At 36.7% G+C, this 26,861-nt stretch overlaps 1 protein-coding gene across 2 annotated transcripts in view; it reads right to left on the bottom strand.

Moving 5' to 3' along the window:
- EYS (eyes shut homolog) overlaps positions 1–26,861 on the bottom strand; it is a 2,056,951-nt gene that overhangs the window by 614,933 nt on the left and 1,415,157 nt on the right. For both annotated transcript variants that reach the window (XM_032154320.2, XM_032154329.2), the window contains exon 30: positions 11,494–11,606. In XM_032154320.2, the coding sequence (XP_032010211.1) occupies positions 11,494–11,606 (113 nt within the window). The remainder of the gene's footprint in view (positions 1–11,493; positions 11,607–26,861) is intronic.

Below are 26,861 nucleotides of genomic sequence, written 5' to 3'. Positions count from 1 at the left end.
AAAACTTTTCTGATGAGACTGGAGGGAATATTAACAAATATTATTTTTAAATATTTTATAAAGATATATGTTGACATTTGGTAGAGCTGAATAACTCAAGAGACCAATATTTTGGCAGCAAAAAATTGTGCATGAGTAAAAGATCCATTCAAAATGCAAGATAGAGCAACGAATGTTAATTTAAATGAGTATAAAATGCCCATTGATTGGGTTTTACATTCCACTTTTCCACTCACCTTTAACAATTTATTAGTTATCAAGTTTTGGCATAATATCAAAGAGGGGTATTCTAAAAAATTATTTGAAAAGTCTATTAAAACTCTTCTATCTTTTCAAAATATATATGTGTTGGGAGGCCAGAATTTCTCCAACTACTTCAGCAAAACAATTATAGGACAGATTGAATGCAGAAGCACATATGAGAATCCAGCTGTATTTATTAAAGCAGGTATTAAATATGTTTGCTGATACATATAACAGTGCCATTCTTTTCTTATCATTTTTATTTGTTTTGGAAAAGTAAAACTTTTTTTTTCTTTTATTTTATTGTTATTATACTTTAAGTTTTAGGGTACATGTGCACAATGTGCAGGTTTGTTACATATGTATCCATGTGCCATGTTGATTTCCTGCACCCATTAGCTCGTCATTTAACATGTCCCTCCCCTCCCCAACCCACAAATCCCGGGAGTGATGTCTTCTGTGTCCATGTGTTCTCATTGTTCAATTCCCACCTATGAGTGAGCATGCTATGTTATATTATTCATGTTAACATATGAGTTTATCATTTTATAACAATTAAAGGAAAGGCAGAAGGACACTAAAAACTATCACCCCCAATCCAGACAAAATTATACTGGCAGAAATATATATTATATATATATATATATATTTTTTTTTTCTGTCGCCCAGGCTGGAGTGCAGCGGTGTGATCTTGGCTCACTGCACCCTCTGCCTCTTGGGTTCAAGCAATTCTCCTGCCTCAGCCTCCCGAGTAGCTGGGACTACAGGTGTGTGCAACCACATCAGGCTAATTTTTGTATTTTTAGTAGAGACGGGGTTTCACCACATTGGCAAGACTGGTGTTGAACTCTTGACCTCGTGATCCAACTGCCTGGGCCTCCCAAAGTGCTGGGATTACAGGCGTGAGCCACCGCGCCTGGCCTAGAATATTTTTGATGTAACTATTTTGAAATACTGAAGTCTATTGAAGGTTTACAGCCTTCCAAGTGAAGCCTTCTAAATTAAATTGTGATTAATTTTGGTCAGTTTCAGCTCTTAAAACAGTAGCATGCACACACGTCCCACTTCTTAGTCATGTGGCAGGCAGTTGTGTGCATGTTTGTTTCTGGTGCAGTCTGCACACAGCTTGTGAGGGCCATGGTGGACAGAAAGGATCCTCTTCTTCACATATTAGACATCTGTGCTTTGATCACTGATTACTGCTTCTGATAATAGAGCTGATGATCAGTGAAATAGATGGTGGTCACTTTCACACTTCCCCCCCATTGTTGTTACTCCCCACCACCTTGAACTGTTTTTCTCCTCATTGTTTGTCTCTTTTCACACTTTTGGAAGCTAGCCATTAAAGATTGGAACATTCAAAAATAACTGCATATATGAGGAAAATTTAAAAATGCCATCCATGCCCAGGAAAGGGTTTATAAAAGAAAGACTTGAGAAGTCTTTAAGAAACTCCATGTAAAACAACAACCCCAGAGCTTCATGGATACATATTAAAACCAGACTTTTGAAAACTAAAGATGAAGTGAAAATCTTAAAAGCAGCAAAAGAAAATGACTTTTCACATACAAGGATCCCAATAAAATTATTAGATTTCTCATCAGTAATTTTACAGGATAGAAGGCAAAAGTTCAAAATACTCAAAACGCTGAAAGAAAACAACTCTGTAAACCAATAATTCTATATTTGACAAAACAGTCCTTTCAGAAGTTAGGTAGAGCCAGGTGCGATGGCTCACACCTGTAATTCCAGCACTCTGGGAGGCTGAGGCAGGTGTATCACCTGAGGTCAGGTGCTTAAGACTAGCCTGGCCAACATTGTGAAACACCATCTCTACTAAAAATAAAAAATTAGCCAAGTGTGGTTGTGTGTGCCTGTAATCACAGCTACTTAGGAGGCTGAGGCAGTGGAATCACTTGAACCCAGGAGGCAGAGGTTGCAGTGAGCCAAGATAGTGCCACTGCACTCCAGCCTTGGCGACAGAGCAAGATTCTGTCTCAAAAAAAAAAAAAAAAATTAGGTAGAAATTAAGACATTCCCAGATAAACAAAAGCTAAGAAAGTTTGTTAACACTGGACCTTCCTTGCTAGAAATGCTCAAGGGGAATCCTGCAGTGTGAAATGAAAGACCATAGACAGTAACTGTATATTGAATGAAGAAATAAGAGTAAATTAACAGGCAATTATTAAAGTTAAATGGCTTATAATGCACTTTTTGTTTTATAATAATTTCTAATAATTGTTTTCTAAATAATTAAAGAGATTAATACATTAAAATTATTCTAATGATGTTATAACTTTGGTTTATAACTATATTTTGTTTTCTAAATAATTTAAAAGACTAATGCATTTCAAAAATTACTAGTTTGGGGGGGGCACACAATGTATAAAGATGTTATGTATAAAGATGTAATTTTGTGCCATCAACAATCAAAAGGAGTGGGAACACAGCTGTTAAAGGAGTAGAGTTTTTATTTGTTATAAACTCAACTTAGAGCGTTAATGACTTTAGTCTGTTAATCGCATGGTAACTACAAAGAAAATAGCTATATATACTATAAAAGATAAACTAAACACAAAAAGATGGTAATGTAAAAAATGAGAGACAAAAACTAAGGAATAAGGAAAACAAATCACAAAATAGCAGAAGTAAATCGCTTCTTAGCAATTATTTTAATTATAAATGATTGATTGTACTCTTGAATCAAAAAAACAGAAATCTGCAGAATGGATAAAAACACTTGATTCAACTATATCCTCTCTAACAAAGATTTACTTTAGATCTAAAACCACAAATATTAAATAGATTAAAACTGAAAGGATGGAAAAAAGATTATATGCAAATAGTAACCAAAAGAGATTAGGGGTTGCTAGCTTAATATCAGACAAAATAGACTTTAAATTAAAAAATGTTAAAACCAAAGAAGGACATTATATGTTAATAAAAGACTCAATACATCAAGAAGATATATATATAATATGTTAATAAAAGACTCAATACAGCAAGAAGATAAATACAGGAGTTCAGTCAGGGTGGTGGGAAAAATTGTAAAATAGACACAAACCTTCTTGGAAGGCCAGAAGGTTTTGCAAAAGCCTAAGGATAGGGTTATGGGTGAAGGCAGCCTAATCCTCTTACCCCGAGTTAATAGCTTAAAGTAGGTACAAAGGAATGTAAGGGAGTTTATCTACATAGCTTGTTTACTCATGTGGTCCTAAGACCAACCTTTGATCATTTGCAAAACTGATCTCTCTGGGAGAGGGTGACCAGATTAATTACCCACAGATGTGTTAACTCAAAGCCTTTGTCATTAAATCTGTGCTGAATAAATGCCTGCAGAGCCAGCTAGTCATGGCATGCATGCGGCTGCTACAACTCTGTGATTGGCGCGGCCCCCCGGCCTACTCTTTCACTGAATATCAGTGTCTGAGTACATTATTCATCCATTGTGCAGCCTAGGTCTGTGGGTCAGACCCCAGCAGGTGGTGCCTCATGTGAGGAATGCTGCAACGGACTGGTGATTGTGACAGAACCCTTGAAAATGAAGGTGAAAAGGACTGTGCAGTCAGTAAGTCATTGGTGCCTGCTCGGGATTTCCAAGTTCGCAGGGATTGTTCAGGCTAGGGTTTCATCATGGGACAAACAGTTACCAGCTCAACAGAAACAGTATATAAAAAAGTATTGAAACAGCTGCTTAAAGCTAGTGGAGCCTCAGTTTCGTGGGCTCAATTAAGGGACGTAATGCAAACTGTTGTATTCCATAACCAATGGTTTTGAGAAGAAGGTATGCTAAACATAGAGCTCTGGGAACAAGTGTGGAGAAATCGTAAACATCATCAGCAATGGGTCCCAGTATCATCTCTAACACTATGGGCTTTGGTGAGGTTGGCTCTGGTCCCATTATACACAGAAGAGCCTAAAAAGGGGAAGGAGGAAGAACTGTCACCTACCTTACCTTGTCCCTCAGATGCGCTATCAATCACTGGACCAAAATAACAAAAAGGAAATGGAGGTTTGCCTGAACCCCCTCCCCTAATAAATTGGAAAAAAGACAAGGGATACCCTAGTTATGGGGCCCTGTCTGAGGCAAGTGGCATTGGAAAGGGAGTTCTTAGCCTGCCTGGTAATGCAAGACAAAACAAGGCAATCAGGTATATAAACCCATTTATTTTAATGCTTATTAAAAAAATAAGAAAAGGCATTAGAGGCTGGAGCCATGTGGCCAAGCTTGTGATGGGTGGAAGAAAAAGCTCAGTGGCAGGGAAGCTCATGACACCCCAGGCCGACAGGAGCCGGCTGGCAGCAGCCGCCTGGCGGCAGGGCACAGAAGCAACACAGACAACAAGCAGTGCCTAGGCAAGTGCAACACTGCTGCCTTCCAGCTCCGTGGGCAGCCCATGGCAAAATTTTATGTGTTTCCTGTATACGAGTGACATCCCAGAGTATAATTAATTCTCTGCTAAGATGTAAGTAAAATTGAAGAATTTAAAAGACCTCTTTCTGATAATGGCCACTGTTATTTCTCCCTTACTCCTAACATGACTCCAAATCCAATTTAAGTAAAACAATAACCGCCGAAGGGAGAGAAGTTTTTAAAAGCCCATGAATTAGTTGAGGAGCAATTAAAAGCCAGCCATATGGAACCATCAAACAGCCCCTGGAATTCGCACATTCTTGTCATTCCCAGAAAGTCTGGTAAATGAAGGTTTTGCATGACCTATGTGCTATTAATGCTAATTGGCAACCTATAGGGCCCCTTCAACAGGGCCTTCCCTCCAACGCAGTGATTCCTCAAGATTGGCCTACAATCATTATTGACTGCTTTTATACCATTCCACTAGCAGAACAGGACAGAGAAAGATTTGTGTTTACAATACCGGCTATCAATAATGAAAAGCCAGCTTGCTGATTTCATTAAAAAGTATGTCCTCAAGGGATGCTAAACAGTCCTACCATGTGTCAGTATCATGTAAATCAAGCTTTGCTCTCTAGTAGAAAAGACTTATCTGATTGCAAGGTTATTCATTTTATGGATGATATTTTACTAGCAGCCCCAACAGAGCCAGTACTTTCAAAGTTAGATACCTCTGTCTGTCATAAAGAAGACACAGTTAAGAGGTTTAATGATTGTGCCTGAAAAATTACAGATGTCTTCTCCTTGGAAATATCTTGGGTACATAATAACTTCCTGGTCAGTAAAACCTCAAAAGGTTAAATTAAATACTAGCAACTTACATACCTTAAATGATTATCAGAATTTACTAGGCGATATTAACTGGCTTCGGCCCACCTTGGGCCTACCTACTGATAGACAGGTTGCAAAATCTGTTTTCTGTCTTAAAGGGCTATTGAGCCCAGATTCTCCCAGGTATTTAACTCCTGCGGCAAAAAGGAAAATCAAGGAAACTGAACAAACCATTTCTCAAAGGCAACGAGATTGCATAGACCCAGGCTATTCAATTCAATTGTTTATTTTTCCCACTAAACACTCCCCTACAGGGTTAATAGGACAGATGGCCCCAGTACTATGCTTTCTAGAATGGGTTTTTTGCTCACATACCGGGACTAAAACACTCTTTCCCTATAATCAGTAAAGTCATATATTCAGGCCACAGACAATGCAATCAGTTGCTAGGTTATGATCCTGATATCATCAGGATTCCTTTAAGTAAAAAGCAATTTGAAGCAGTATTGCCATTATCTATAGATCTGCAAATAGCCCTGTCTGATTACGCAGGCCATATAGACCTTGCCCTTCCTGCTGATAAACCCCTTCAGTTCTTATCTGGTACTTCTGTGATGTTACCTACAAAAATAGTTCACTCCCCCATACCTAGCGCTTTAACACTGTTTACTGACGGTTCTGGTAAACATGGAAAAGTGGCCATTTGGTGGAGACCACATAATTTCCTCCCTCGTTCTGGGTTTACTAGCACTCAAAAAGCTGAGGTTGGGGCCGTAATATTGGCTTTGGAGACTTTTTCCGCTCAGCCCATCAATATCATTAGCGACTGCTTACTCTGTTTATTTACTGCAGAACCTTGAGACAGCCCTAATTAAGTCCACTCTAAAGCCCACCCTGTGTGCACTTTTTCTCTGACTTCAGCAATTGCTAAATCAACGTACACATCCTATTTTTATTACACACATTCGAGCCCACAGCTCACTGCCTGGCTCATTGGCTTATGGCAGTAATCAACCAGACCTTCAGGTTGTGACATCACTGCTTGACCAAGCCACCCAACCACATCAATTCTTCCACCAAAACTGGAGAAACGTATCTAAACAATTTCAACTTACCCGGAGACTAGCTAAACAAAGTATCCTGCAATGCCCAGACTGCCAGCTCACAGGCACATCCCCTCTTTTAACAGATGTTAACCCTAGAGGGTTCTAGTCCTCTAATCAGTTATAGCAAACAGATGTTACACACATCCCTAAATTTGGAAACTTAGATATGTACGTGGATCAATTGATACCAACACTCATCTAATTAGTGCACATGCTCTTCCTGGAGCGTCCACCCGATATGTCATTAAACATCTTTTAACTTCTTTTGCATTTATGGGGCAGCCCACAACAATTGAAAATGATAATGCCAGCTCACAATTTCAACAATTTTGTCACACATGGAATATCCAACATTCCACAAGCATCTCAAATAGCCCCCAAGGACAGGCCATAGAATGTGCCCACTCCATCCTTAAAAATATGCTCAAAAAAGGGGGAGTATGAGTAAGGACCCTGCAACACTAGTAGCACAAGCCTTATTTACCCTTAATTTTTAAAATTTAGATGATAAATTTCAATCAGCTATGGAAAAGCACTTTGCTAAAACCTCTCAAGACATAAAACCTGCAGTTTTATGGAAAGATGTAAACAATAATGAATGGTGTGGTACAAATGAATTGCTAACATGAGAAAGAGGATATGCTTGTGTTCACACTCCCTCTGGTCCTCTTTGAATTCCAGCATGATGCATCAAACCAAACGATACCATGGCATGGCTAGGATCCAACCCAGTACTAGAAATGAAGAAAAGGATCCTACAGGACCCACAGCCCTGGACATTACCTGGGGGATACTGAAAAAGACAACTCAAGAGGCTAAACAAATCCTGCTCCAGACACACACATCATTCACTCCAGATAATGTGTTCCTTGCTATGCTTTATTAACCTTTTCAAAATTCTCTCACTCTGCCTGCATGTGGTACCTGCTACACTTAAACACCGACTTCCTGCTTCTAACATTGCAACTGCTTGGCCAAGAGAGATTATCATACCCACAGTGGGGTTCCTTAGTAACAGCACACATGGAACTAAAGTGCCAAGTAACACTACAGGTCACTCCTTGATTGGAAAAGAATGTTGCTAATAATACTCATGTTTGTCTTATGTTATTTACTAATTCTAGGATTCAAAGCTGGAATACGAGCAGTGACCAGCACACCTGACAGGCCTGTTGCTACACGCATCTGTACTCTTCAATCAACAAAGCCTGATGCAAAATAACAGAAAAGGGGGAGATATAAGAGTTCAGCCAGGGTGGTGGGAAAAATTGTAAAATAGACACAAACCTTATTAGAAGGTCGGTAGGTCTTGCAAAAGCCTCAGCATAGGGTTATGGCTGAAGGGAGCCTAATCCTCTTACCTTGAGTTAATAAATAGCTTAAAGTACATACAAAGGAATGTAAGGGAGTTTATCTAAATAGCTTGTTTACTCATGCGGTCCTAAGACCAACATTTGATCATCGTGGGTGAATGATTGCTTTCTACTCAGGGGTTTGGCAATGTGGCAATGTTAAGTACCCTCTAGTGGTGTTTACTGGAGACCTTTGTCATTTAATCTGCACTAAATAAATGCAAACTTCGCCAGCTTTTGAGGCCGATGCTGCAGACTCTGGCAGCAGAGCCCCTTAGCCACAAAGCCCCTTAGCCACAGACAGGCAAAATATCTGTGTCCCTGTACATCTTTCATCTGTCACTGGATCAGCATCTGTGGGATGGACCTGGCATATAAACACTTAGACAGCTGATTACAGATAATCAAAATATATGAAGCAAAAAAGACAGAATTTAAGGGAGAAATAGACAATTCTACAATAATAGTGGAGAATTAAATAGCCACTCAATAATTAATTAATAGAGCAACCATGTAAAAGATAAGTAAGGAAATAGAGGACTTAACACAATAAACCAACTAGATGTAACAGATAGATATACACAGAACATACTATGCAACAACAACAGCATACACATTCTTTTTTTTTTTTTTTTTTTTTTTTTGAGACGGAGTCTTGCTCTGTCGCCCAGGCTGGAGTGCAGTGGCGCAATCTCAGCTCACTGCAAGCTCTGCCTCCCGGGTTCACGCCATTCTCCTGCCTCAGCCTCCCGAGTAGCTGGGACTACAGGCGCCCGCCACCACGCCCAGCTAATTTTTTTGTATTTTTAGTAGAGACGGGGTTTCACCGTGGTCTCGATCTCCTGATCTCGTGATCCGCCCGCCTCGGCCTCCCAAAGTGCTGGGATTACAAGCGTGAGCCACCGCGCCCGGCAGCACATGCTTAAAAGCATGTGGAACATTTTCCAGGATAGACTATATGTTAGGCCACAAATTAAATCTCAGTAGATGGAAGGACATATGTCATATAAATGATCTTTTCTGATCACAATGGTTAAAGTTGAAAATCAATAACAGAAGTAAAACCAGAAAATTTATAAATTTGTGAAAACTAAACAACATTCTTTTTAACAACCAAAGGATCAAGGAATAAATTATAATGGAAAGTAGAAAATAGAGACAAATAAAAATGAAAATACAACACACACCAAAATGTACAAGATGCAGTGAAAGCAGTACTAAGGGGGAAATTCATAGCCATAAATGCTTATGTTAAAAAATAAGAAAGATCTCAAATTCAACAAGTTAACTAAACTTAATAAGCTAAAAAAGAAGAAAGAACAATCTAAACCCAAAGTAGAGACAATATTAATGATAACAAAGTTGGTTGTTTGAAAAATTCAACAATATTGACAAATCTTTAGTTAGATGGATTAAGGATAATAAAAAGAAGACTCAATTAATTGAACTCAGTTGATGATATTGTAAATAAAATTGATTTCATAATTACTTTTTCAGATTGCTCACGCTTAGTGTGTAGAAATGCAGTTTACTTTTGGTTGACTTAACCAAAGCAGTGAATGTCTTCTACAATGGAAACTACTAAACATTGCTGAAAGAAATAAAGACAGACATAAATAAATGGAATCACACCTCATGCTTATGAATTGGAAAAAAATGATATTCAGATTCAGTGCAATCCCCAGCAAAATCCCAGTGATTTTTTTTTTTTTTTTGCAGAAATAAAAAAAAATCCACTTTAAAATCCATGTAGAATCTCAAAGTACTCTGAACATATAAAACAATCTTGAAAAATAACAAGACTGGTGGTCTCACACTTACTGTTTAAAAACTTAATTACAATGCTACGTTTGTAATTAAAACCTTTTTTGTATTGGCATAAAGACCAACATATTGACTAATGGAGTAGAATGAGAAGCCCAGAAATAAACCCTTACGTATATGGTTTTTGACAGGGTGCCACATACATTCAATGGGGAAAGAATGGTCTGGTCTTGTGAACATATGGTGTTGGAGAAACTGGATATCCACATACAACAGGATGACCCGAATAGTTGGACTCTTACCTAACACCATATACAATAATTAACTAAAAATGGATTACAAAGCTTAAACTTTAAAGCACTTAGTAGAAAACATAGGGAAAAAGGCTCACAACATAGAATTTGGCAGTTATTTCTTGGATATGGATATGACACCAAATGCACAGGCAATAAAAGAAAAAACAGACATTAGATTTCATGAAAATTAAAAAAAAATTGTGCATTAAAAGATATTATTAACAGAGTAAAAAGACAACTTAGAATGGAAGAAAAGACTTGCAAATAATATATCTGATAAGGGATTAATATTCAGAATATATAGAGAACTCCTAAGACTAAACAACAAAGAAACAATCCAATTCGAAAATGGACAAAAAATCAAATAGAAATGTCTCAAGATATACAAATATCCAATATATACATGAAAAGATGCTCAATAACAATAATTAGGGAAATGCAAATCAAAACTGTGAGGCTCAAGTCATCCCACAGGGCTTCTAAAGGAGAAGAGGGTCCAAAATTCCAGATGGCTAGAGCTTCTCTGGGCTTGCATGAGGAACAACTTTACATTGATTAAGATGTGAGCTTTTATGCTGTCCTGTGATCAAATAACCTGCCTCACCATGCTATCTTACTTCTGCTTTTCCAATTAACGATAATACTCCCAAAATAACCCCTTTTATAAAGGGTCATTTTAATTATCTGTGTTCCCTCTTAATAATATCAGGGAAGAAACAAAATTTTAACCACTTCTTTTTTTTTTTTTTTTTTTTTTTGAGACGGAGTCTTGCTCTGTCCCCCAGGCTGGAGTGCAGTGGCGCGATCTCGGCTCACTGCAAGCTCCGCCTCCCGGGTTCATGCCATTCTCCTGCCTCGGCCTCCCGAGTAGCTGGGACTACAGGCGCCCACCAACACGCCCGGCTTTTTTTTGTATTTTTAGTAGAGACGGGGTATAACCGTGTTAGCCAGGATGGTCTCGATCTCCTGACCTCGTGATCTGCCCGCCTCGGCCTCCCAAAGTGCTGGGATTACAGGCTTCTTACCAATGCATGAATGACTAATATTGTCTCAAATGTGTTATCTCTTTAGTTCACCCAATTCCAAGCCATGTTTGGAGATTTCTGTAGCCAGAAGCAGAGTCTGAAAGAAAGACGTCTCCAATAATGGAAACTGAAGAACAAGGACAACTTTTTGAGAGTGATAATTTGGAAAAAGAATGTATTTTAGCACTCCACACAATATAGCATAGGCATGCTTGTCAGCATGCTTCATTTTTAAATTAACTCTGATAGAGGATGTTTTCTGATTGTGACTCATTATTTGTTGGATGGTATATTTTATATAGCACAAAAATATACCCTTTATAAGTAATGGTCCATCTTAATTGGGATATAACTTAAAAATTCAATAATCTGTAAAAGAGTGAAGTAGAATGTAGGAATGTGAAACAAAAACAAAGGAACAAAATATAATGCAGCCTTGATTAGATTATTTCAATTGGAAATGATACCTTTTGGTGTGGTTATTTGAACAAGTTATTTGAAAAATCACTACTGCTATTTTACCTGCAATTGTTAATGTGATAGTTTTTCACTGCCTTGGATGGAATGAAAGATCTCCAGTTATTTATTTCTATAACTTCTATGCAGCCAGTAAAATTCTTGACTGGTACAGGCATCTGAGAGAGAGAGAGAGAGAGGTAGAGAGAATTTAAATGATTTTCTTGAATATATTATTCTTGCTTCAAACTGGTCAGGGTGTACAACTGGATTTGGAGGCTGATTTGATTTATTCAACTTATTTATAGTACAGTAATTCAAATATTTTCATAAGTATCAATCCAAAAAGTAATAGGATTTTTCCATATCTTGGCTATTACGAATAATGCTGCAATGAACATGGGCAAAATTATAAAGAAATTATGTTTGTGTACACACAAACACAATGCTATTCAACCTGATAAAAGAAGGAAATCCTGCCATTTGTTACAACCTGGATGAAACTGAAAGATATTATGCTAAGTGAAATAAGTCAGACACAAACATATGTGATTATCTCACTTATAGGTAGACTCTAACAAAATGAACACAAATACACAGAAATAGAGACCAAATCTGTGGTTATAAAGCCAAGGTCTGAGGCTGTGGATGGGGAGAAAATGTGCAGATTTAGGTCAAGAGATACAAAGCATCAGATATTTAGAATAAACAAATCTACAGATCTAATGTATAACATGAGGATTATAGTTAAAAATATTGCATTGTATTTGGGACTTTTGGTGAATGAATAGATTTTAGCTGCTCTTGCTACACATAGATGAAAAATGGGTAACTATATGTGATAATGGATGTTAATTTGCTTCACTATAGTTACTATTTTACTACCCATATGTATCTCATAACATCATGTGGCCCATACCTTAAATATATACAATAAAATTTATTTTAAAAATTGTAGGAAAGAATGTCACCTTATTCATCAAAAGTTACTCATGCCTATATATCTTAGTACTGTATAGATTACATAGTCACTAATACTTACAGAAAAAATTACATAATTACAGTAAATTATCAATGAAAAATAGAAGAAAAGCTAATACACTCATCCTTCCCATCAAGGCACTACATTTTTCCATCTTTGGCCTGTTTCTTGCAGTTTTTTCTCTCAGACATCAATTACCTTGCCCTATCTGCAGATATCAAAACATTAAGAAGAATTGCTCTTCTAGGGACCAAAGTTAACAAAGTAATCTATAAAGATTTGTGATATATTTTACATGCCTTTTGTGTTCTGCAGCTTGTCCTCCTTAGGAATAAGTTGGGAAAAAATGATAACAAAAAGATGCGAAGGGTCCAAGAACAAGAAGAGAAGTACATTGAAGAACATTCAATTTGGTGAACAAAAATAACCTAATCATTATGAGCATACAATATTATACTAGTAATTACATGTGTATCTAAATGTATATTTATGAGAAAAAGAGAAAGTAAAAGTGAATACAGCTCAGAATTTAATAGTTAGAAATGAGCATTCATTCAGGTTCTGTCCTCTGATAAGTTCTTAATATTACTAAAAATTTCAAGCTTAGGTGAACCAAATTATGACCAGAGAAACCATTAAACTTACACACTGAAAAATATGTTAGTTATCTTAATTTTTGAATTAAAATTATACACTATTTACATCTCAAAACTTTGTATCATCTTATTGAATATATTATAAATAATAGAATAAGGCCTTTGCCTTGTTTAGAAATTTCAGGATTAATATATTTCACTTTTAAAATCATAGTTTAGAAAACCTTTGAAAGTTTGCTATAGGCTCAGATGTACTGCAGAGACTCTCACCTGGTAATACTCTGTCAAATGTCAAAAATTACTGAACAGCCGGGTGCGGTGGCTCACGCCTGTAATCCCAGCACTTTAGGAGCCTGGGGCGGGTGGATCACAAGGTCAGGAGATCGAGACCATCCTGGCTAACACGGTGAAACCCCGTCTCTACTAAAAATGTAAAAAATAAGCCGGGCATGATGGTGGGCGCCTGTGGTCCCAGCTGCTCGGGAGGCTGAGGCAGGAGAATGGCATGAACCCTAAAGCTGGAGGTTGCAGTGAGCTGAGATCGGGCCACTGCACTCCAGCCTGGGGGAGAGAGCGAGACTCTGTCTCAAAAAAAAAAAAAAAAAAAAAGACTGAACTAGAAAATAAAACAATATTTCACACAGTAAGTTTACAAACAAGTCAAGTAGATTCCAAAGAAACTATTTAATAGAAGCATTTGGCTTTTATATGCTGCAGTTGGGAAAGTACTGATTTGTCATTGTTAAAGTTTCTCTAGCTTTATTAATGTTTTTAATTTTTAGATTTAATTCTTATTTTTACTGCAGTTATATACTTAGTTTTTTACATTTAAAAATAAAGTTTATGACTATGTCTCCTGAAATATTATAGTTTACTATTTAAAAAATGGTCTTCTAAAAATGCTTTTGATTATAACAATAGTGAATGTTCAAACTTAAATCTGACATAGCTCAGCAATGGCATAAAAGTATGTTTACATTGCAGTATATATTTTTCTCTGTTAAGATCCTTATTATTCATAGGGATAAAAAAGGAGAAACTGATAATGTTTAAATTAATATAAACACACTAGACAGCTATGAAAAATGGTCTATAAAGGAAATGATTCTATGTTACTCTATTGAGATACTTCTCAGAATTCTATAATTCAATTTCATTCACACATTATGAATTAAAAATGCATATTAATTTATTCACCTTGGGCTTTGAAAAATGGCAAGAAAAAACTTCCCAGCCATTAGCCTTTACATGTGAGTAAATTCAAAATTTCTTCATTTCTTATGTTTTAATATACTGACCACTCTCTAGTTCTATCACACATTATCTTTTTGCAGTACTGTTCGGAATAGTTATTTAGCTTCCAAATAAATTCCCACTTTTTTTCACTTTAAATGTACAAAAAACCTTATAAAACTGTGAGCAAAGGACATGAACAGACGCTTTTCAAAAGAAGTCAGACACGTGACCAACAATCATGTAAAGAAAAAAAAAGCTCAGCCAGGCACGGTAGCTCATGCCTGTGATCCCAGCACTTTGGGGGGCCAAGGCACGTGGATCACGAGGTCAAGAGATCAAGACCATCCTGGCCAACATGGTGAAACCCTGTCTCAACTAAAAATACAAAACTTAGCTGGGCATGGTGGTGCACACCTGTAGTCCCAGCTACTTGGGAGGCTGTGGCAAGAGAATTGCTTAAACCTTGGAGGCAGAGGTTGCACTGAACCAAGATCGTGCCACTGCCCTCTAGCCTGGTGAGAGAGCAAGACTCCATAAAAAAAAAAAAAAAAAGCTCAACAGCACTAATTAAATGCAAATCAAAACCACAATGAGATACCATCTCACACCAGTCCAAACGGCTATTATTAAAAGTAAAAAAACCAAACCAAAACAAAACAAAAAACAATAACAGATCTGGCAAGGTTGTGGAGAAAAAGGAATGCTTATACACCATTGGTGGGTGTGTAAATTAGTCCACCCATCGTGAATGGCAATGTAGCAATTCCTCAAAGACTTAAAGACTAAAATACCATTCAACCCAGCAATCCCATCACTGGGTACATACCCAAAGGAATATAAATCATTCTATAATAAAGACCATACACATATATGTTCACTGCAACACTATTCACAATAGCAAAGACATGGAATCAACCAAAATACCCATCAATAATAGATTGGATAAAGAAAATGTGGTGCATAGACACAATGGACTACTACACAGCCATAAAAAAGAACAAAAACATGTCTATTGCAGGGACATGGATGGAGCTGGAGGTCATTATCCTTAGGAAACTAATACAGAAAAAGAAAATCAAATACCACATGTTCTTACTTAGAAGTGGAAGCTAAAGGATGAGAATAGCTGGATACATAGAGGTGAACAACATGAACTAGGTCTATTGCCTATTGGAGGGTGGAGGGTGGGAGAAGGGAGAGGATGAGGAAAAGTAACTAATATGTACTAGGCTTAATACCTGAGTGATGAAATAATCTGTACAACAAACCCCCAGGACACCAGTTTACCTATAAACAAATCGGCGCATGTACTCCTGAACTTAAAATAAAAGTTAAAAAAACAACAACATATTTTAAAAGGTGAAAAAAAAGAGAGAGAGAGAGAAAGGGAACTGAGCATATGAGTGACCAAAATGGGAAGACTGGACTGAATGTTTTTTTGTGTACTTTAAGTGCTGGAACCACGTTGAATTTATCATTTATACAAAAGTATAATTTTAAAACTCAAAGTTAAAAATCAAAAGAACAAATTTTCTATAAGGCTAAATTTATTCAATCTTCATTTATTTCAAAGGTTCTTGTTTTTATAATATGATGGTGATAGTTGATAGTAGATACTGTTTTTGGTTTTTATTTAATGTATTTAGTTTTTAAAATAAAAATAATTTATTAAAAAATAATAAAGTACATATTAACATTTCATTTTGTAAAACATAAGTGAAACCTGAACTCAAATAATGAGCCTTAATACTAAACTCTAAAGCACATAGTTTTTAGATCATTTCTAGTGTTGAGAAACCTTTCTTTCTTGAATTTGTGTTTATAATAATCAGGTTAATTAAGTTTCTGGTACAGGAGTCTTAAAAGTAATAGAAGGGAAACAAACATACACAATTCATATGACAATTTGTAATGTAAAATATATAATAGATTAAAGACAAGAAGTAATTATCTGCATTAGACTATAAGAATGGTACCATTGCATGGTATCTTCATTAAAAAAATTATAGTCACATGTGCTGCTGTGATTTCTCAAATACAGTTCTTATTATTAATCCAGGACAAAAAACCCCTGGTTATTTCTAAACAATGTAAAATGGCAATGTAGCCAAATCATAGCACTAGGAATATAATTCATGGTACTAAGCATTAATAATAAAAACAGAATTCTCAAGCTTGCTGGCAAGATGGCTGAATAAGAACAGCTCTGGTGTGCAGCTCCCAGAGAGATCAATGCAGAAGGCAGGTGGTTTCTGCATTTCCAAATGAGGTACCTAGTTCATCTCATTGGGACTGGTTGGACAGTGGGTACAGCCCACAACAAGCCAAAGCAGGTTGGGGTGTCGGCTCACCGGGAAGTGCAAGTGGTCAGGCGATTTCCCTCCCTTGCCAAGAGAAGCCATAAGAGACTATATCGGGAGGAATGGTGCACTCCGGCTTAGATACTGTGCTTTTCCCACAGTCTTCACAACTGGCAGACCAGGAGACTCCCTCTGATGCCTATGCTACCAGGGCCCTGGGTTTCAAGCACAAAACTGGGCAGCCTTTTGGGGAAGACACTGAGCTAGCTGCAGGAGTTTTTTTTTTTTTTTTTTCATACCCCAGTGACACCTGGAATGCCAGCGAGAAGGAACCATTCACTCCCCTGCAAAGGGGGCTGAAACCAGGGAGCCAAGTGCTCTGGCTCAGCAGGTCCCACCCCAATGGAGCCCAACAAGCTAAGATCCAGTGGCCTGAAATTCTTGCTGCCAGCACAGCCATCTGAGGTCAACCTAGGATGCTCGAGCTTGGTGGGGGGAGGGGCATCGGCCATTACTGAGGCTTGAGTAGGTGGTTTTACCCTTACAGTGTAAACAAAGCCACTGGTAAGTTGGAACTGCATGGAGCCCACTGCAGCTCAGCAAGGGTGCTGTGGCCAGACTGCATCTTTAGATTCCTCCTCTCTGGGCAGGGCATCTCTGAACAAATGCTATCAGCCCCAGTCAGGGACTTATAGATAAAATCCCCATCTCCCTGGGACAGAGCAACTAGGGGAAAGGGTGGCTTTGGGGCAGCTTCAGCAGGCTTAAATATCCCTGACCGACTACTCTAAAGAGAGCAGCAAATCTCCCAGCACATTGTTTGAGCTCTGCTAAGGGACAGATTGCCTCCTCAAGTGGGTCCCTGACCCCTGTGTATCCTGACTAGGAGACACCTCCCAGTAAGGGCTGACAGACATCTCATATAGGAGAGCTCTGGCTGGCATCTGGCTGGTGCTCCTCTGGGACGAAGCTTCCAGAGGAAGGAACAGACAGAAATCTTTGCTGTTCTGCAGCCTCTGCTGGTGATACCAAGGAAAACAGGATCTGGAGTGGACCTCCAGCAAACTCCAGCAGACCAGTAGCAGAGGGGACCGACAGTTAGAAAGAAAACTAACAAACAGAAAGTAATAACATCAACATCAACAAAAAGGACGTCCACTCAGAGACCCCATCTGAAGGTCACCAACATCAAAGACCAAAGGTAGATAAATCCACGAAGATGGGGAGAAACCAGTGCAAAAGGGCTGAAAATTCCAAAAACCAGAATGCCTCTTCTTCTCCAAAGGATCACAACTCCTTGCAGCAAGGGAACAAAACTGGATCAACAATGAGTTTCATGACTTGAAAGAAGTAGGCTTCAGAAGGTACGTAATAACAAACTCCTCTGAGCTAAAGGAGCAGGTCCTAACACAATGCAAGGAAGCTAAGAACCTTAAAAACAGGTTAAATGAATTGCTAACTAGAATAACCAGTTTAGAGAAGAATATAAATGACCTGATGGAGGTGAAAAACACAGCAAGAAAACTTCGTGAAGCATACACAAGTTTCAACAGCCAAATTGATCAAGCAGAAGAAAGGATATCAGAGATTGAAGATCAACTCAATGAAATAAAGCAAGAAAACAAGACTAGAGAAAAAGGAGTGAAATGAACAAAGTCTCCAAGAAATATGGGACTATGTGAAAATACCAAATCTAGGTTTGATTGTTGTACCTGAAAATGATGGGGAGAACAGAACCAAATTGGAAAACACTCTGTAGGATATTATCCAGGAGCACTTCCCCAACCTAACAAGGCGGACCAACATTCAAATTCAGGAAAAACAGAGAACACCACAAAGATACTCCTCGAGAAGAGAAACCCCAAGACACATGATTGTCAGATTCACCAAGGTTGAAATGAAGGAAAAAGTGTTAAGGGCAGCCAGAGAGAAAGGTCGGGTTACCCACAAAGGGAAGCCCATCAGACTAATGATGGATCTCTTGGCAGAAACCCTACAAGCCAGAAGAGAGTGGGGGCCAATATTCAACATTCTTAAAGAAAAGAATTTTCAATCGAGAATTTCATATCCAGCCAATCTAAGCTTCATAAGTGAAGGAGAAATAAAATTCATTATAGACAAGCAAATGCTGAGAGATTTTGTCACCACCAAGCTTGCCACACAACAGCTCCTGAAGGAAGCACTAAACATGGAAAGGAACAACCAGTACCAGCCACTGCAAAAACATACCAAATTGTGAAGACCATTGATGCTATGAAGAAACTGCATCAACTAACGGGCAAAATAACCAGCAAGCATCATAATGACAGGATCAAATTCACACATAACAACATTAACCTTAAATGTAAACAGTCTAAATTCCCCAATTAAAAGACACATACTGGCAATTTGGATAAAGAGTCAAGACCCCTTGGTGTGTCTGTTGTATTCAGGAGACCCATTTCATGTGCAGAGACACACCCAGGCTCAAAATCAAGGGATGTGGGAAGATTTACTAAGCAAATGGAAAGAAAAAAATAAAGCAGGGGTTGCAATCCTAGTTTCTGATAAAACAGACTTCAAACCAACAAAGATCCAAAGAGACAAAGAAGGGCATTATATAATGGTAAAGGGATTACTGCAACAGGAAGAGCTAACTATCCTAAATATATATGCAACCAATACAGGAGCACCCGGATTTATAAAGCAAGTTCTTAAAGACCTACAAAGAGACTTAGAGTCCCATATAATAATAGTGGGAGACTTTAACACCCCACTTTCAATATTAGATGAATGAGACAGAAAATTAATAAGCACCACATCATACTTATTCTAAAATTGACCATATAATTGGAAGTAAAACACTCCTCAGCAAATGCAAAAGAACAAAAATCATAACAAATAGTCTCTCAAACCACGGTGCAATCAAATTAGAACTCAGGATTAAGAAACACACTCAAAACTGCACAACTAAAGGAAACTATACAACTTGCTCCTGAGTGACTACTGGGTAAATAACAAAATTAAGGCACAAATAAAGATGTTCTTTGAAACCAATGAGACAAAGACACAACAGAATCTCTGGGACACATTTAAAGCAGTGTGTAGAAGGAAATTTATAGCTCTAAATGCCCACAGGAGAAAGTAGGAAAGATCTAAAATTGACACCCTAACATCACAATTAAAAGAACTAGAGAAGCAAGAGCAAACACATTCAAAAGCTAGCAGAAGGCAAGAAATAACTAAGATCAGAGCAGAACTGAAGGAGATAGAAACATGAAAAACCCTTCAAAAAATCAATGAATCCAGGAGCTGGTTTTTTGAAAAGATCAACAAACTAGATACACCACTAGCCAGACTAATAAAGAAGAAAAGAGAGAAGAATCAAATAGACACAATAAAAATGATAAAGGGGATATCGCTACCGATTTCACAGAAATACGAACTACCATCAGAGAATACTATAAACACCTCTACACAAGTAAACTAGAAAATCTAGAAGAAATGAATAAATTTCTGGACACATACATGCTCCTAAGAATAAACAAGGAAGAAGTCAAATCCCTGAATAATAAGTTCTGAAATTGAGGCAGTAATTAATAGCTTACCAACCAAAAAACATCCAGGACCAGAAGGATTCACAGCCAAATTCTACCAGAGGTACAAAGAGGAGCTGGTACCATTCCTTCTGAAACTATTCCAAACAATGGAAAAAAAAGGGAAACCTCCCTAATGCATTTTATGAGGACAGCATCATCCTGATATCAAAACCTGGCAGAGACACATACACAAAAAGAACATTTCAGGCCAATATCCCTTATGAACATCGATGAGAAAATCCTCAATAAAATGCTGGCAAACCGAATCCAGCCACATATCAAAAAGCTTATCTACCATGATCAAGTCAGCTTTATCCCTGGGATGCAAGGCTGGTTCAACATACGCAAATCAATAAGTGTAATCCATCACATAAACAGAACCAATGACAAAAACCACATGATTATCTCAATAGATGCAGAAAATGCCTTCAAAAATATTCAACAGCCCTTCATGCTAAAAACTCTCAATAAACTAGGTACTGATGGACAGTATCTCAAAATAGTAAGAGCTATTAATGACAGACTTACAGCCAATATCATACTGAATGGGCAAAAACTGGAAACATTTCCTTTGAGAACTGGCACAAGACAAGGATGCCCTCTCTCACCACATCTATTCAACATAGTAGTGGAAGTTCTGGCCAGGGCAATGAGGCAAGATAAAGAAATACAGGGTATTCAATTAGGAAAAGAGGGAGTTAAATTGTCTCTGTTTGCAGATGATATGATTGAATATTTAGAAAACCCCATAGTCTCAGCCCAAAATCTCCGGAAGCTGATAAACAACTTCAGCAAAGTCTCAGGATGCAATATCAATGTGCAAAAGTCACAAGCATTCCTATACACTAATAACAGACAAATAGCCAAATCATGACTGAACTCCCAATCACAATTGCTACAAAGAGAATAAAATACCTAGGAATACAACTTACAAGGGATATGACGGACCTCTTCAAGGTGAACTACCAAATATGGCTCAAGGAAATAAGAGAGAACACAAACAATTGGAAAAACATTCCATGCTCAAGGATAGGAAGAATCAGTATCCTAAAATGGCCATACTGCCCAAAGTAATTTATAGATTCAATTCTATCCCCATCAAGCTACCATTGATTTTCTTCACAGAATTGGTAAAAAACTACTTTAAATTTCATATGGAACCAAAAAAGATCCCGCATAGCCTAGACAATCCTAAGCAAAAAGAACAAAACTGGAGGCATCATGCTACATGACTTCAAACTATACTACAAGGCTACAGTAACACAAACAGCATGGCACTGGTACCAAAACAGATATATAGACCAATGGAACAAAACAGAGACCTCAGAAATACCACCACACATCTACAACCATCTGATCTTTGACAAACCTGACAAAAACAAGCAATGGGGAAAGGATTCCCTATTCAATAAATGGTGTTCGGAAAACTGGCTGCCCATATGCAGGAAGGCGAAACTGGATCCCCTCCTTACACCTTATATAAAAATTAACTCAAGATGGATTAAAACTTAAATGTAAGATCTAAAACGAAGAAACTGTAGAAGAAAATCTAGGCAATACCATTCAGGACACAGGCATGGCAAAGACTTCATTACAAAAACACCAAAAGCAATGGCAACAAAAGCCAAAATAGACAAATGAGATCTAATTAAACTAAAGAGCTTCTGCACAGCAAAAGAAACTATCATCAGAATGGGAGAAAAAATTTTAAAATCCATCCATCTGACAAAGGGCTAACATTCAGAATCTACAAAGAACTGAAATTTACAAGAAAAAAAAAGACCCCATCAAAAAGTAGGCACAGGATATGAACAGACAATTCTCCAAAGAAGACATTTATGCAGCCACCAAATGGATGAAAAAAGGCTCATCCTCACTGATCATTAGAGAAATGCAAATCAAAATCACAATGAGATACTGTCTCATGTCAGTTAGAACTATGATCATTAAAACGTCAGGAAACAACAGATGCTGGAGAGGATATGAAAAAATAGGAACGCTTTTACACTGTTGGTGGGAGTGTAAACTAGTTCAACCATTGTGGAAGACAGTGTGGCAATTCCTCAAAGATCTAGAACTAGATATACCATTTGACCCGGCAATCCCATTACTGGGTGTATAACCAAGGGATTATAAATAATTCTACTATAAACACACATGCAAACGTATGTTTATTGTGGCACTGTTCACAATAGCAAAGACTTGGAACCAACCCACATGCCCATGAATGATAGACTGGATAAGGAAATTGTGGCACATATAAACCATGGAATACTATGCAGCCATGAAAATGATGAGTTCATGGCTTTTGTAGGGACATGGATGAAGCCGGAAACTATCATTCTCAGCAAACTAACACAAGAACAGAAAACCAAACACTGCATGTCCTCACTCATAAGTGGGAATTGAACAACGAGAACACATGGATACAGGGAGGGGAATATCACACACCAGGGCTTGTCAGGGGGTGGGGGCCTAGGGGAGGAATAGCATTGGGAGAAATATCTAAAGTTGATGACAGGTTGATGGGTGGAGCAAAGCACCATGGCATGTGTATACCTACGTAACAAATCTGCTTGTTCTGTACATTACTCCAGAACTTAGATCATAATAAAAAAACACCCAGAATTCTCACTTTTTTCATTTCAAACATGTTGTCTTACATTTCTAAATATATCTTCAATATGTTACCTTTTATTCTACTTCCATATTAGTATAACAATATTTGATTCTCTCTCTGGCATTTGATGGCTTTAGCTCTCATTCCTTTAAAGAAAGTTGAAGTCAGTGGATTATCCATACTGTATAAGCAGTTTCCATATTAATAATCAATAGTAGTTACACAAAGTTTAGACAGAGGGCATTCGATGTGATAATACAGACTACTGTATACGATATTGCAGATTTACAACTGAACAATTTTAAATACAAACACATCACGATTTTTTAAAATCATGTATCTAACCATTTGATGCTATGAAAATACATGAAGGTATGAGAAGATTTCATGTTTTTATCCTCTTGACATGTTAGACACAATCACTTGAAGAATATCTAAATTATTGGTTAACCTGCTATTAAGGAACAATTTTTTTTGGAGTTGAAATGCCTTTTCCAAACAAATTTTTATTTTTATTTATTTTAAAACTTATTTTAAAATCTATTTTTGTGTGTGATTTTTTATTTAAAAAATTATTATTTATTTTATAGATATATACTAGGTATAGATATTTGTGGGGTATGTGAGATATTTTGATACAGACAGAAAGAGATTTCCCCTTAAATTACAGAGAATATTCCAGTTAAGCTGCCACAAGACCTTTCTTCCCTGCTGCTGCTGCTGTTGTGATGTATTCTTTTCTCAGTTTTCCTTATCATTGTGCCTCATCCCCACCTGGCACTCTTAATTTACCTTGCAGTTCCAAGTTATTACTTGGTATCATTCTCCTGACACCCGAAGAGCTTCCTTTAACACATCTTATAATATAGATCTAATTAAAGCACATTCCCTTAGGTTATTTTTTGGCCTAAAAATGTCATTAATTCATACTATTTTGAGTAACATTTTTTGTTGGATTTGGAGTTCTGTGTTGAAGGGTTTTTTGTTTTTTAAAGAAGTCAGCACTTAAAAGATATTGTTTCATTGTCTTCTGCTTTGCATTGTTTGAGATGAGAAGTCAGTGATAAATTTTTTATTAGGTTTTATTAAGATTATTAGATATATTGTTTGATATTTTTCTTCAAATCTGGACAATTTTGTTATTATTTCTTCAAATAGTTATTCTGTTCTTATTTATCTCCCCATCTTTTGGAACTCCAATTACTTGCAATTTTTATCTGTTTAGGTCATTGAGTCTATAGGTTGTTGAATCTCTGCTCATTTTTTCCCCACCATTTTATATCTTTCTTTCAGCATAGTTTCTACTCCGGTCAAGTTTAATGGTCTTTTATTCTGCAGTGTGTAATATATTGTTAAACAATCATAGTTGAGGTATTATATTTTTATCTTTAGATGTTCTACTTGTTTCACTTTATTAGCTGACTTTTTGTTATTTCTATACTAGATTCTTATTTTTTAGTTTCCATTTTTCTCCTATTTTTCTTTCAGTCCTTAGACAAATTGATAATAACAATTTTAAAGTCTTTTAGGCTGTTCATATAATCTCTATGAATTCTTTCCTTACTGGTTTTCTTTGAGTCATTTTTATCCTGACTATTGGCCACAGTTCCCCACAAATTTTTTCCATATTTAATCATGCTTATTGAATTTTGGACATTGTATTATTACTTTATTTTGTATTCTTCCAGATTTTTCCATATGTTCCAATTATTTATGTAAATAAGATATTATAGTAGCAATTACTCATTCATGGCCAGAAAATCTATATGCTTTTTAAAAAACAAATTCTACTTGGCTTGTAACATAAAATAAATATGCTATTTTTCAACGAAAAATTCCACGTGGCTTATAATAATGTAATAAACAGTTTCCAGTACCAAACCCTTACTATTACCCTGATTCCTTACTCAAAAAATTTTCATACTATTTCATAAACTTATTCTGTTATTGACTTTCAAGTTTCTAAGTAATATGTTCATATTTTTGTGTATTACCTTTTAAATTTAACACATTTTTGCTTGGCTTAGCGTTTATGCTTCAATGATTGCCAAACTTTACAGATATAAATCCCTCTTTTTGTTATTCAAATACTATGAATACTTATTAATTTTAATCTTTTAAACATTTATGGTCTCTCCACTATCATGTTTAAAATTTACTTTATTGCTCTCCTATGGTGAATCTACTCTTAACTGAATTCTATATGTTACTCAGACTTAGTTTGTTCATTTATTGCTATATTCATTGATAATATGATCAAATTTCATTAGTACCAGCTTCAAAATGACTGGAGTATTTGAAAGCTAATAAATAATATAAGGCTGATATAATTTAGTCCTATACTTCTTTAGCCACAAGCTAAAAGTAGAAAGAATGTGAGTGATATTGTGGTGAGTTAATTAATGACTTTGATAAATTACACGTGGGCCATAAAGGAGAAAAGAGAAAAATAAAGAAGTAGGATATTCCATGCTATGAATATTTATTAAATGCCTACTAAGTACGTATTAGTTTCTCATAAGTCATTCCAAGGCTTGGGACCTTGGAAAATAATAGATCAAGTAAAAGAGAGAAATTGGTAGGAAGTGCTGATTCTAAGGCCATATGGATGAACTCGGATGTTAATGTAGTGTTTCTGATGTTTAGTTGTTATATAGATTAAGAAAAAATTGGATGGTAATTATTTGTTGTGTATAAGGCCAACTATCACATGTTAGTCTATAAATAAATGTGGGACTTTAGTAACTTAGTGACAAAACAACTATATAAATATAGGAATATTTTAGTTCATAAAATTTGGTGATACTTAAATCAATTTTATTTTACTTTGATATATTCACCAAGTTGTATGCACTTTGTAATATTTATGGGGTTCAAGTGGACATAGTCTACATGTAGAAGTAAAACAGAAAGTGGGTTAAGTCAAATTCCCCATACAAATATAAAATTTATACATGGATTTACCAATTATTTACTAAGCACATACTCGGTAGTAAGCACAGGGTCACCATACATGGTTATGCAAATTGTTCATTGACAAAGTCTAGCTGATAAAGTGGAGTAGAGCCTGAAAATTAATCCACATTTTTTCCCCAAGCTGTCTGCTCAGAAAAGGTGTGCTTTAAAAAATCCGTAAACCTAGAAGGTTTACTTTTTCTAATTCAAACAAAATCACCATATAGCATCTGTGGGGCTAGGTGTTGGCGCAATATCATGTTAGTAGAAACCCAGATAAAGTTCAGTTTAAAAAAAAAAAGGAAATAGACTGAAAGATTTCTGTTTCTGATAACAGCAGAGTAACTTGTTGGAGACCAAATCTCTTATTAAGATGACTAGATATAATTCGTATAAAATTATATTTACAGGCTATAGGGAACTACCATGGAAGCAAGGATTTAAGGGGCCAATATCTCAGAGAGAAGGAAAGTACAAAGTGTTGATCTTGACATGTCCTCTTATAGTTTGAATTTATAAGTGGCAGATGAAATTTGCAGAAGCTGAATAGGAACTTCTATAAGTTTTGTAGTTGAGGTGAAGTATTGAAACTCAGGAGCAAATAATCATTTTCTCTGGAGGATTGGAATGACAAAATTACAGGACAACATTTGAAGCTATGTTTCTAAAGTTTTCAGGTCAGCAAGGTTTCAAAGCAGCCGAAAGTTTATTCCATGGATATTTGCATCAGTGTTTTTGTTGGTTATTATTTCTTCACTGCAGAAACTGGCAAAGAATGTCTCTGTACAATGGCACTAGAAAAGCCTGGGTACAATTTTGTCTGTTTCTCTCCAGTTTACTCTCTCAGCAAGAACAGACATGCCCTTTTCCACAGTACAATCTCTACAGCACCTACCCCATCCTCAGACATTCACAAACATCATTTCAATGCAGCTATCTGTCTACTAATTTCCCATGATTTATTTATTGTTTAACAGCTTTATTGAGGTAAACTTCACATATCATATATAATTTATCTACTTAAAAACACAATTCAGGGTTTCAGTATGTTCACAGAGTTATTCAACCATTACTACAATTAATTTTAGAATAATTTGTCACCCAAAAAGAAACACCTTACCTGTTAGTAGTTTGTCTCTATTATTTCTTCAATGCTAGGGAATTACT

This window comes from Hylobates moloch, unplaced genomic scaffold (assembly GCF_009828535.3).
Source record: "Hylobates moloch isolate HMO894 unplaced genomic scaffold, HMol_V3 SCAFFOLD_2, whole genome shotgun sequence".
NCBI lineage: Eukaryota > Metazoa > Chordata > Mammalia > Primates > Hylobatidae > Hylobates > Hylobates moloch.
The sequence above is the reverse complement of the archived record's forward strand: the minus strand, read 5'-3'. Positions and strand labels throughout refer to the sequence as shown.